The sequence below is a fragment of the Protopterus annectens genome, chromosome 2.part0, assembly GCF_019279795.1.
Source record: "Protopterus annectens isolate FY-2018-M chromosome 2.part0, PAN1.0, whole genome shotgun sequence".
In the NCBI taxonomy this organism is placed as follows: domain Eukaryota; kingdom Metazoa; phylum Chordata; order Ceratodontiformes; family Protopteridae; genus Protopterus; species Protopterus annectens.
In genome coordinates this window covers 1126150331-1126164084 of record NC_056728.1, presented here as the reverse complement: position 1 = coordinate 1126164084, position 13754 = coordinate 1126150331, and the positions used below count along the sequence as shown (strand labels likewise).

At 41.1% G+C, this 13754-nt stretch overlaps 1 protein-coding gene across 1 annotated transcript in view; it reads left to right on the top strand.

Annotated features, from left to right (window-relative positions):
• LOC122793371 (probable E3 ubiquitin-protein ligase HERC6) overlaps nucleotides 1–13754 on the top strand; it is a 962939-nt gene that overhangs the window by 589977 nt on the left and 359208 nt on the right. The window contains exon 16 of the mRNA XM_044061322.1: nucleotides 2426–2599. Coding sequence (XP_043917257.1) covers nucleotides 2426–2599 — 174 coding nt within the window. The remainder of the gene's footprint in view (nucleotides 1–2425; nucleotides 2600–13754) is intronic.

Here is a 13754-nt window from a genome sequence, read left to right as displayed (position 1 = left end):
GAATTGCTTATGGGGAACAAGAACGTGTTTAAAATAAACATGAAATGTTTTTGAGAAACTAATCGAAGTTGCTAAGTTTTTGAAAGCTTTTATGGTGGAATTTAACAAAAAATGTTTATCTTTTTAATGGAACATTGATGGGAATATTAAACTGGGTTAGCAGTTTGGATTGCAAGTAGACACTCAAAAATAATTATTGGAGGCAAGTTTCACTTAATATTTGGGGTTCAAGGTTAAACACAGTGAAAAGGGGTATTATGCTAATGATAAACAGAAATGAAATTTGCTGCTGTTGCATCCAGCTGTTCATTTTGGATTATTAAACATGTATTATGTCTTAATTAAAACATTTAAAAAGAAGGAAGTTTCCTTGGGGAAAATAATTTTGAATATATATGAAGTGTTTTAAGAGGTATTATGTCACGGGAAAACATAAGAGAGTAATAGAAGATTAACTTAAAAGTCATTATTTCAGTGGAAATTAAAGTTCAAGAAATAGAAGAAAAAAGAAAAAAAAATGTGTGATAAGAGAATTGCAGAAATTTTGAAGGAGGAGCTAGACATTATCCTTGTAAGTGCGAAAACAAGTCTGCTTAAAACTCCAATAACATTTAAGGTTTATGAATGGCATTTTCTCTTTGGATAACCTAATCAAAGCAATTTGAAATACAGAAGTAAAGGAGGGATCTGTCAAAAGGAAGGTTGAGTGTACTTCAAAACATCAAGGTACATAAACGTCAAATGGCTAACGAAAGCCTGCACCCCCACACCACCCCACTAATTTATATATACCATTTCCAGGATCGGAGTACAGTGGGGAAAGGGCAAATTCCTCCAAGCCCCACGGTGCACAGTCTTGTGTGGACGTAACACTGGCATAAGCGATCAATTGACTTTATCACTTCTGCCTGTGTTAAACATGTTTTGAGATTATGAACATTCAATTATATGGAATGTTCTTGGAAGGATGTAGTGTGGAAGAGACAACTGTGCAAGTTTTTTGTAATGTAAAAGTCAAAGAGAGCAAAAAGTATTAGAATAGTTATGGCATTTAATATGATTTATGGGGAAAGAAAGGTGGCATGAACTGCTATCTAAAAGTAAGGGTGTTTCGAATTTTGATGCTGGCCAAGATAGCATTGAGTTTAAAATAAAATTAATATGTACATATGTAAATAGGTTCTGAGAGAAAATATATATGCATATACATTGCTATGATAATAGTGTCCCTTAATGCCAATCCAAAGTTCAGCACTTCAGGCATGCAGCACTTCATTTATACTGTGCTGCAGTGTCAGTATTGCTGTTGAATGCAGGCACCTGATTTCCAGCATCAGAAATGAGTGTACTGCCATTTGAACCCGGGCTAGATGGCAGGGCAATAAAGGGACTATGAAGCTATGACTGAGTATGTTAAAAGTAAGGTAATCACATCTTGGCAGCTGGCTAATTTTTCCAACAGAAACAATCCAACTATTCAGTGCAGTAACAGGGTGCCACCTGGATTTTTCTGAACTTCTTTTGCAGAAAAGTGGAGAGCTAAACAATGAACTATAATCCTGAGCCCTTGTGGTAGGGAGGTGTAAATAACAATCTGAAAGGTGTGACAATTTAAATTGGAGGAATTTAGTTCAGTAACTCATTCAGACCTGAGCAGGAGGAGATTAAACTTGAATAGTGTGTAACAAAACACTTAGACGGGCTGGAGAATAAAGGCCACACATTTTAAAAGGAGCAGACCAAAAATATGATGAGTGTTGGGGACATTCTGTAAATTGAAGGATATTTGAGAGCTCTGACACTCACCAATGTTCCTCTCTCTCTCTCTCTCTCTCTCTCTCTCACACACACACACACACACACACACACATCTCTTCATCTGTCATAAACATATATACACACAAATGCACTCTCACATATCAACCACATGTACTATCTTAAATGCTAACCAAACATAATTATTTGAGAACTTGGCAGTCAAGGCTCAAAAACATTAAGCTGAAAGGCAGCAGTAAAAAAACAGTTGTACAGTTTCTGTGTCTGCAAGCCATGAAGATCCTCTGTGCAGCACAGTAAACATTTGCCAGAAAGCATGGTTGCATTACAGTGTAACTAGTGAACATAGCAAACCTATTGACCTAAGACAACATTGAGTGTATCAGTTTGTTGTTTCAGGTTAATTCATTGCCTTTGAAGCAAGGCAAGTTCCCAGTCGGGCAACTCTGGCATACTGTAATGTTATTTCTTCATGATATGTAAAACAGATAAGCAGTGATTAGAAGATAACCGTTTCAAATAGCCAATACTAAAAAAAAAAGAAAAAAAATACTACTTTAAGTGCATCACTGCTGTCAGTATTTTAAAGGATTATATAAACTGCTTAACACTGTGATAACTGAAATTGTGTTACCTTTTGTCTCCCTAGACTGCCGAAGAGCAAATCATACGTTCATTTAATTATGAACTCATTCAAGGGAATTGTCCTTCGCTACCAGAGTTACCTGTATTTTATCTGAAAGTTAATAAAAAGAACATAATAGAGAGCACTCTGCGACAGCTGAATGTTGCCGAAGACAGCCACTTTCGAAAACGATTGGAGGTAAGGATAGTTTTGTTTCATCAGATGTGTGCATGTGTGTGTGTGTGTGTGTGTGTGTGTGTGTGTGTGTGTACATGCGTTGACTGACATGGTTTTGTAGTCTAAACATTTGTGCAGTTGCGTCTCAGTGTTTTGACAAGTTTGTTCTTGAAATTCCTATTATTTTTGTGATTCTGATAATTTTTCTTCAATACAGTAGAGCTACTTAAAAGAAGGTGACAAAGTAAATCATAGCTTTTGCATTTACCCACTTTTATTCAGCTGTTTAGTCATCTGCTGTTCCATCTTCTCTGTGGTTGGTGGTCTCATTCCTATCTGAAAAGGTATGTATGTAGATATGCTATACGTTTATATATCCAGGATTATTTGCACCTGCTTCAGGTCTTCTTACCACTTTAATACAGGGACCATATCTCTCAACCTGCAGACACTGAAAATAGGAACACAGATCCTTGAAAAGTAGGTGGTACATCCAGCTAAAAATCTGAACATCTATTTAGCATAAAATTTTTATAGCAAATAGCACATAACTCTTCCTGCTTTCCTGTAGGAATGTGGGTGTTACTTGGAAACACTTGTTTAAAAGTAGAGAGTGACAAATAATGGAAAAATATAAGCACATTATCAAAGAAATTGTGTGAAACCTTTAAACTTTTAACTGTATTGCAAAATTCTAACACACAAGGTCATTTATTTTTGCTTCAGAAAAAGAATGTTGTAAGATGTAGTCCTCTTTTGTTAAATTATTGTGGCCACTAATATGTTGAATATGTAAAGTGGATTTCTGAGTACTAGACATCTTCAAAAAATCACATGGGATGAGAGAGGATTTAGAAAATTGTCTGAAGGGGTAAATCAAGTCTGAAGATAAGGACATACTTCCAAAAATAAGAACTCACACTAATGGGATGGTCTTCCTGGCCTTGCGTCATTGTACGTCAGGTGTGGGGACATGTCATGGATAGAGAATAACTCAAAAAAATCAATATGGCAGCAAGTATGATGTTGTACTGGGTTGCCTCATTTAGTTACCATTTTTACTCCAAGGACTTGTTAGTGTATTGAGGCAGAGTAATAAGTGTAACACTGCTGTGACACAAAGCATTCCTTTTTCCTTCGGTGTATGGCAGTCTAGGAATTAGTATATATACAAGTATCAGTGGTGTACTGGGAGTGTTGGGGGGTTGACCCCCCCTCCGAAAAAATCTTCAAAGGAGAACAGATGTTTTTGACATTTGATATTTCCTTGTGTTTTCATACTTTTTAATATAATTCTTGAAATCACAACTATGAATGTTAGAATTTCAGTAGGGAGCTGCATCAGTCTTCTTAATGACTATGGGGTGCCATGTCAGATTAAATCAGGGGGGCAGGTGGCTCTCAGCATCTGAAATTAAGGCAGAGGCACGAGAAGCAGCTGCTGATTTATAAGCTGCTGCATAGAAGCCAAAAGATATTATTTAAAAAAAAGTTATGTAACATTTTCTCTTCTACATCCTCCAGATCATTTCTTCCTTGTGCCAGTACTGGTGAGGTTGGTGTTGTTATTTTCCTAATCTGAAATGCATTTTTTGTACCGTCAGTACCTGTACTGATATATGTTGATATTATGGAGAATATTGTTACTGCATTTCAATAAAGCCCTTGGCTTGGAGAACATTTATTCAAAGAGAATAAGTGCAGCTGCCACAAGGACACTGGCTAATGTATGATAAAGCCAAAGCACAAGGACACTGGCTAATGTATGCGCGCACTGATAAAGCCAACGCAAATTGGCATACCTCTCAGCTGTTCCACATTTGGTGGAATGTTGTGATTTTGGCACTGTTTCAAAGTTGTGTTGATTTTCCTTAGACAGCACTGATTTATGCTATTTCAGTGTCTCAGTTGTAGAGCCTAGGGGAGAGGAGCTCATCTAAGTCAAAATGGAATCAGTGGGCTCACAGCTGGGTTCTAGCTAAACTGTGCATCATTCTCTATTGAACAGATCAATAACACAGTAAGCTCCTGTTGAGAGTGCAGTGCATTTCTAGCAACATGTGCTATTGATTCATTTGCCCCGGGCTGTTAGTCTGTTCTGCAAACCATTAGCCCAGTGCAGCTAAAAAAAAAAAAATATATATATATATATATATATATATATATATATATATATATATATTTATATACCAATAGCACATTTCAGCTAGAAACTTACATGAGCATTTACTTGTTTACTCCAATGGAGCTCAGGAAGTTTGCATTGTAACTTCCAATGGGGGGAGCCTAAGCCTTTTGACAAGAATCGAATTATGCCCTCACATTTCAAACAAATGTTCGTACCTCTGGAACTATAGGGGTTATGAAAGAAGTATACAGCTCAGCAAGCTCCTGCCTGGTGCCCTGCAGAGTTCTACAGCAGCAGAGAGACAAAAGAGAGACATTGGAGTGATTAAGTATAATTTTTCTGCATTTTCTTGCTGCCTTTAGCTAATTCAGCCTAAAATGTCGATTTTCTAGAGTTTCTGTGATTTAAAAAGATTGTTTCAGCTACATGTACTTATTTTACTGCCTGCACTTTAACAACGTTGTTTTTGTGTTTAAATTTGTTCTGCATTTTCTTGCTGCCTTTAGCTAATTCAGCCTAAAATGCCGATTTTCTAGAGTTTCTGTGATTTAAAAAGCTTGTTTCAGCTACATGTACTTATTTTACTGCCTGCACTTTAACAACATTGTTTTTGTGTTTAAATTACCTGTTTAACTGTTGTAGGCTACACACTCGTGTGATAGCCGCTTCTGTGCATTTAAAGTTTTTTTTTGATTGTATCCGCTTTATTTTCTGAAAAAAAAAAAAAAACATATACTTGTTTTCCCACCTTTCTAAGCTAGTTTAGTCCAGTTTTCACGTTAGTGCTGAATTCAGGGCTGTGTTACAAGTTTCTGTGTTTGCCTATACCTTTACTTGGATAGAAGGAAGTTTCTCTGTTCACTGTGAGAGAGGGAGCTTTGAGCAGCCTATCTGTCCCTGGAGGAGTGGTTTCAGCCCAGAAATTAGTAGTTTATTGGCCATTTTGGGCTAATTTCTATTTCTTTCATTTCCCTGCTATAAAACCCACATTTGCAAGGTTTTCGTGGTAGTATACAGCTCAGCAAGCACCTGCCTAGTGACCTGCAGAGTTCTACAGCAGCAGAGAGACAAAAGAGAGACTTTGGAGTGATTAAGTATAATTTTTCTGCATTTTCTTGCTGCCTTTAGCTAATTCCGCCTAAAACGCCGATTTTCTAGAGTTTCTGTGATTTAAAAAGCTTGTTTCAGCTACATATTGTACTTATTTTACTGCCTGCACTTTAACAAAGTCGTTTTTGTGTTTAAATTACCTGTTTAACTGTTGTAGGCTACACACTCTAGTGTGATAGCCATGTCTGTGCATTTAAAGTGTTTTTTTTTATTGTATCTGCTTTATTTTCTGAAAAAAATATATATATATACTTGTTTTCCCACCTTTCTAAGCTAGTTTAGTCCAGTTTTTAGGTTAGTGCTGAATTCAGGGCTGTGTTACAAGTTTCTGTGTTTGCCCATACCTTGGATAGAAGGAAGCTTCTCTGTTCACTGTGAGAGCGGGAGCTTTGAGCAGCCTATCTGTCCCTGGAGGAGTGGTTTCAGCCCAGTAATTAGTAGTTTATTGGCCATTTTAGGCTAATTTCTATCTCTTTCATTTTCCTGCTATAAAACACTCATTTGCGCGGTTTTGCTTGCCGGGCAGCGCCAGTTAGCTAGGGTATAACTATTCCTAGCTCCACAAAGTCTACTCTTCAAATTTTCCCTTGGAACTAGACACACTTTCAACTTAAGCACTCAAATCATTAACTTCTCATCCCTGCACTTGCCCAAAACTCCTAGCAAGCACTAATAAATCTTAGCACTAGACCCCCCGTATACTGTAGAGAAGGACAAGGCTTCTCTGTTCGACCTTACCAGCCAATCAGTAAAACAGTTCACTGTACCTATCCAGGCATGTCCAAAGGGCAGTTTCAGATGTACTCTCCAGTCCAGCTGGTGAATCTGGGCATTTTGAGGCAATGTTACAATTGCTTCATGTACACAGACAACCCTCGCCTCCTTCCACCAAACACTAATACATGCGAAAGATGCAATTATACAGCCAAACTGGAGGCTAAGCTCTCTCAACCCAAGACTGGACCAGGCAGTCAAGAGGAGAAGAGAATTACTTGTATCACACCACCAGTCTCACGTAGACCTATGAAACCAGCACTGGCAAAAAACACACATAAATACACAAAAGCATACTCGGAGGCTCTAAATAAAAATCTGCAAAAGCAACAGAGACCTCCGAAGCAGACATCCAAGCAACCTCCACCCCCCCAACACAAACCATGAAACACATACTACACAAAACCAGTGTGCCACACAATCAGAACCCTTAAGACAAAATAACATACCCAACACACTAGTAATAGGTGACTCTATAGTCAGGCACACTGATGTCCCACTCCCTAGGCTGAACAAGGAGAAGGTTACTGTTAGTTGTCTGTTGGTTGCCAGGATCCGCCGCATAACACAGGCACTCAGGTCACTCCAGAACAAGTACAAATATGACTGTCATTGTCCATGTTGGTGTGAATGACCTGAGCCGTACCTCCCTGAACTACATGAAAATAGACATGGAGGAGCTCTCTGATCACGAAGCCCAGGCTGGTATGACCCTTACCCTGAGTAGCATCCTGCCCTCACCAAGAATGATACCACGGTATAGAGAAAAAATTATCTACGTGGCACACCACATCATAAAAGGGTTCTCATCCAGGAAAAAAGAGGTCATTGTTCCCCTCTACTGGTCACTCATTAGACCCATTATAGAGTATAACGCCCCGTTTGGAATGTACCTCACAAGACATCTGCAGCAGCTGGAAAGGCCACAGAAGTACCTCACAAAGAGGATTACTGGCCTCAAACAAATGCCCTACACTGACCGCCTCAAAAAACTCCAGCTTTACTCTGTAGCATATCGCCTACTCCGAGGTGATCTCTGCCTAACATATAAAGGTATGTCAAACCCAGAGCTGTTGGACATGCTACATCTAAAGAAATCCCAATCCCTCCAAGCTACATGCTCTAGGGACCTAAACCTTGTCACCACAATAAACAGGACATGCTGGAGGGATAGATTCCTGTTCCAGAGACTTCCTATACTTTGGAACAAGCTACCCATCTATGTCAAGCAAAGTTCTTCAGTAGCACTCTTCAAGAAAAATCTTGATGAGTGGATGGGAAATAGGAAATGCACTCCGGGTATCACTTCTGTGTCTCTGCTCGACAGTGGCACAGGAAAATAACTTTCTTGGGTGGCATAAGCCATGGAACCTTGCTGGCTAGGCTTACATAGGCCCTTGGGCCGATAGCCTAGCACCTACCTATGAACCTATAATTTCAACAATTGGCTAAGCTTCTGGTGTCATTCAAAGGGGATCCAGTGTCAGTCAGCCTGGGATGACATGCTCAATAAGCCATGCTGCTTTGCTGGAGACGGCTTGCACCTGTCACCCTTAGGCTTTCGAATACTGGCCAAGGCTCTTGCCACCCCCATAGTGCCTTTTTTAGACAAGGCTCAAAAGACAAACCCACTGCCATAAATAGCACAAGTAGCAAAAAACTGAGGGCAATGCTACTCAATGCCAGAAGTCTAAACTTCAAAATGCACACACTCGAGACACTCCTCAGTATGGAGAAAATCGATATTCGATATATGTGCAGTAACAGAAACCTGGTTTAAGGCTCCAGAGAGCACCCCAGCACTACCAGGCTACAACTCATACCATACATTTCGGCCATAAAACCCAGACCAAAATACAAAAGGTGGGGGAGTATCCATATTCATCAAGGATACCCACACCTCCAGGTTAGTGGCACAGCACAATGCTTCAGAGATCATCCACATGCAACTAACAATGGGCAAAACTGCTATTCAAATTATAGCTTGCTACAGATCACCCACCATGTCCCAGGACCCCCACTCTGCATTCCTGGAAACACTGGGAAACATAAAGGTCCTACCAAACACCCTGATATTGGGTGATTTCAATTATCCAAACATTAACTTGGAGAACTACTCAAGTACGAACTCCCTGGCCCAACATTTCCTAGAATTTATAAACTCAAATGCCCTGGATTAACTGGTTAACACCCCCACCAGAGGTGACAACATATTGGACCTGGTCATCACCAACATGGGCGACCAGTGTTTCACACTGGAGGTCAACCCCTCGCTGGTTAGATCTGACCATAAACTAATCACGCTGGATATCCACATTCCGCCACCACCCCTGGTCAAAGAAACCACAGTGGAAAACTTTTCAAAAGCAAACTTCACGTTACTTAAGACCAAGGTCAGAAGTTTCAAAGCCCCCATGCTAAAGCATAGCTCTTAACCTTCCATGTCCAAAAGGAGGAACACTAGTCCTCATAATGTGGAACAAATGAGCAAAATGTGGAACACATACTAATGGCTTACTAACAACTTCAACTAGGAAGGTCATTGGATGGTTAAAATATGCTGGTTTTACTTATAAAGAAGATCTTTTAATGAATTAATATTATTAATTTCTATTTACAATGAATTTCACTTAAAAAAAATACCTAACACTGAATGTGTGACACAGTTTTTCAATGTGGAACTTTGCATGAACTTTTTAAGACCCCAAATGAGGTACGTTCCTCATAATGAGGTATGCTTGAGAGGTATGTGCTAAAGGATAATTCTTTCCAAGCTGCAAAATCCTTTACTTATGCACTCTACGGGCACCTACAAGAATGCAGGGATCGTGCTATCCCAAACAAAACTAAGACTCACTCCTCCAAGAAAAGGAAACAAGTCTGGTGGACCTCTGCCATAAACAAGCTATACAATAGAAGGAGGAAACTAGTACAGAAAAGAGTAAAATCCCAAGAAGGGAAGACATCCCTGATCAGTATCAGCAAGAAACTACATTCCCTCATAAAATCATCCAAGGCTAGCTTCCAAAGAAAAATTGCCGTGGACTCCAAAGATAACCACAAGGCATTCTTTAGCTATGTCAATAATCTAAGTGGCAATTCTCAGATCTGCTCGGAGTTAGTGCAGAATGGCATAAAATACTCTGAACCGACCGATATAGCCAACATCCTGGCAGACAGGTTCAGTGCAAACTTCACCCCCCTCTCACCTCCAGAAGGGCCCATAACTATACCAGAAGAATGTAGTGCCCCTGAAATTACAGACACTCAGGTTAAAACAGCCCTCTCCAAAGCCAGAAACACAGCATCAATGGGGACCGGACAGTGTCCCAGGATGCATCCTACATGAGCTCAAAGATGAACTAACCCCTCACCTAAACACACTGTTTAAACTCAGCCTCTCCACAGGCTATGTGTCCACAGAGTGGCGCACAGCAACGGTTATTCCGCTTCACAAAGGTGGAGCCACAACGGACCCTGAGAACTATTGCCCTATAAGCCTGACTAGCTTGGTCTTCAAATCTATGGAGCGCATCATCATGGATCTCATTAACAGAGACATTGGAAACCTCCAAACACTGGACCCAACCCAGTTCGGCTTTGTTAAGGGCAGATCATGCCTCCTAAACCTGTTGGACTTCTTTGAGGCAGTTACCAAGGCTATAGACAAGGGAAAGGTGGTCCACACAGCCTACCTAGACCTTGCAAAGGCCTTCAACAACATTCCCCACTCGGGTATTATAGACAAGCTCACCGGCCTGAACATAAACCCCTACGTCATGAGATGGGTTGCCAACTGGCTCATGGACAGAACCCGCATGGTAAGAGTTGCAGGAGCTAGGTCTGACTCTAAACCGGTTACAAGTGGCGTTCCCCAGGGCTCAGTCCTAGGACTCCTCCTGTTTGGCATATACTTCTCAGAGGTACAGGCAAGCACAGGAGGACTATGGCTCACCAAGTTCACAGACAACTGCAAACTAGGGTCTATAAGTGACTCTCCGGCTGACACAGACATCCTCCAAAAGGGTCTCACTGAGACAGATACCTGGTGTCAAAACCATGATATCAAGCTAAATGTCAAAAAGTGCATAGTCATCCCCTTTGGGAAAAACAAAGTACCCACAAACTACCACATAGGTGGTAGCCCCCTAAATACAGAAGATTTAATAAGGGATCTGGGGACCGAAGTAGATAGTAACCTCTGCTTTGATAATCACATTGCCAAAGTGGTTAGAAAATCCTTCTATGTGGCCCACCTAATCACAAAAGGGTTTGCATCCAGATCGAAAGAGGTCATTGGGCCCCTCTACGCATCACTCATCAGACCCATCATAGAGTACAATTCCCCATTTGGGATGTACCTTACAAGACACCTGCAACAACTGGAAAGACCACAGAAGTTCCTCACCAAGAAGATCACTGGCCTCAAGCAGATGCCCTATGCAGCTCGACTGAAGAAACTCCAACTGTACTCGGTTGCATACCGCCTACTCAGAGGTGATCTCTGCCTGACATACAAGGCCATGTTCAACCCAGAATTGATGTACATGCTCCACCTAAAAAAAACATATCCCCTCGAGCCACATGCTCCAGGGATCTAAACCTCACCAAAACAATAAATAGGACGTGCTGAAGGGATAGATTTCTGTCCCAGAAACTTCCCATGCTCTGGAACAAGATTCCAATCTACATTAGGCAGAGCTCCTCGCTAACTCTCTTCAAGAGAAACCTTGATGAGTGGATTGGAAACAGAAGGTTTACCCCAGGGGTCACTTCAATGGCTCTGCTGGACAGAGGCATAGGGAACTAATCTAATGGGGCGGCGAAAGCCAATACATTCTGGCTAGGCTTATAAATGCCTTTGGGCAGATAGCCTAGTGTACCTACCTATGAACCTAAGTATAAATGGCAAACTCTTCAGCACAAACTATATTTATAGTGGTAGTATTCTTTAGATTCTAGATCATAAACAGAATTTTATAACTCATGGTAAACACAGTAACAATTACATTTGTAATATTTTGTAAACAACTTACAATATTTCAGCAGCCACTCAAGCTGCGCACATACTGTCTGCAGCATTTTATTCAGCTAGCTGAGAGCTTTCATATGAGGGTAAGGAGTTCTGCCTGTGTTACCTAGTTTATGAGATATTTTGAAAAATGTGAAAATTATATCAAAATAAATCAATATCATAAAACAACTGTTCATAGGTGTGTACTAGGCTATTGGCCCTGGAGCCTTTACAAGCCTAGCCCATAGGATTACCCTGGCATTGTGCCACCCGAACGTAGTTCCCAGTGCCTCTGTCGAGTAGAGCCACTGGAGTGATCTGCAGGGTGAAATTTCTATTTCCCATCCACCCATCAAGATTTCTCTTGAAGAGGGCCAGTGAGGCACTCTGCTTGACATGTTTGGGAAGTCTATTCTGTAGCATGGGCAGTCTCTGGGTTATGAACCTGTCCCTCCAGCTTGTTCTGTTGATTGTGGTAATGAGGTTGAGGTCTCTGGAGCATGTAGTGAAGAGGGATTGGGATTTCTTTAGATGTAGCATTTCTAACAGAGCTGGGTCAGACATGGCTTTGTATGAAACAGAGAATAGTTGGAGTTTTTTTAGTTTGTCCATATAGGACAAGTGTTTTAAGGCCTAGGATCCTGTTTGTGAGGTACTTTTGCAACCTCTCCAGTTGTTGCAGGTGTCTAGTGAGGTACATGCCAAATGGGGCATTGTACTTGATGATTGGCCTAATGAGGGAAGAGTACAGGGAGACAATGACCTCTTTCTTCCTGGATGCAAAACCCTTAGTAATGAAATGTGCCGTATAGAAGGACTTTCTGACTACAGTGGCAATGTGGTGATTAAAAGAGAGGTTGCTGTCAGTCTGTGTTCTCAGATCTCTTATGACGTCTTCTGTGTTCAGTGGACTACAATCGATGTGGTAATTCATGGGAACCGGGTTTTTCCCAAAGGGAATGAAGACACATTTTTTTACATTGATCTTAAGGCCATGGTTCTGACACCAGTCGTTGGTCTCAGTGAGGCCTTTCTGTAGGATGTCAACATCACTTGAGGAGTTAATTATTGCTCCCAACTTGCAATCGTCTGCGAACTTTGTCAGCCAGAGTCCATTCGTGTTGGCCTGGATTTCAGAAAAGTAGTTACCAAACAGAAGAGGACTCAGGACCGAACCCTGTGGGACTCCACTTGTGACAGGTCAGCAGTCTGACTTGGAGTCCTACTTTCTCACTGTGGGTTCTATCTGTAAGCCAGTTTGCAACCCACCTAGTGATAGAGGGGTTGATGCCTAGCTTAGTGAATTTTTCTATGATTCCTGAGTGGTGAATGGTATCAAAGGCCTTGGCCAGTTCAAGGTAAGCTGTATGAACCACCTTGCCTTCATCCACAGCTCTGGTGACTGGCTCAAAGAAGTCGACCAGGTTGAGCAGGCATGATCTACCCTTCATAAAACCAAACTGTGTGGGATCCAGAGTTTGAAGATTCCCTATATCCTTGTTTATTAGGTCCATGATGATGAGTTCCTTGGCTTTGCATGTCAGACTTGTCAGGCTAATGGGGCAATAGTTCCCAGGGTTTATTGTCACTCCTTTGTGGAGAGGGATGACTGTAGCAGTGCACCATTTGGTAGGGACAAAGCCTGAGGTGAGGCTGTAATTAAACAGGGTACACAGGTGAGGTGTCAGTTCAAGCTGTAGTTCATGTAGAACACAGTCAGGGATATTGTCAGGTCCCATAGAAGCTGTATTCTTGGCCTTGGACAGTGCTAGTTTAACTTGTGCAGCAGTAATACTGGGTGCCTGGCAATCTACTGGCATTGTGATTGGTTCTTTGGTGGGGGGGGGGTAAAGTTGGAACTGAATCTGTCAGGCAGTATATTGGCAATATCTGTTGGCTTGGTATAAAAGGTGCCATTGTGAAACAGCTCCTAGCAAATCTGGGTATTGCCGTGGAGATTCTTTGCTTAACTATAAAAGGCCTTGTGGTTGTCTTTACTATCTGCTACAATTCTGTTTTCATAGCTAGCTTTAGAGGATTTGATGAGGCATCTCAACTTTTTGTTGAGGCTGATAAGGGAGTTTTTCCAGTCTTGGGACTTCACCTTATTCCGCTTCAGTTTTCTCCTTCTTTTGCAGAGTTTGTTTATG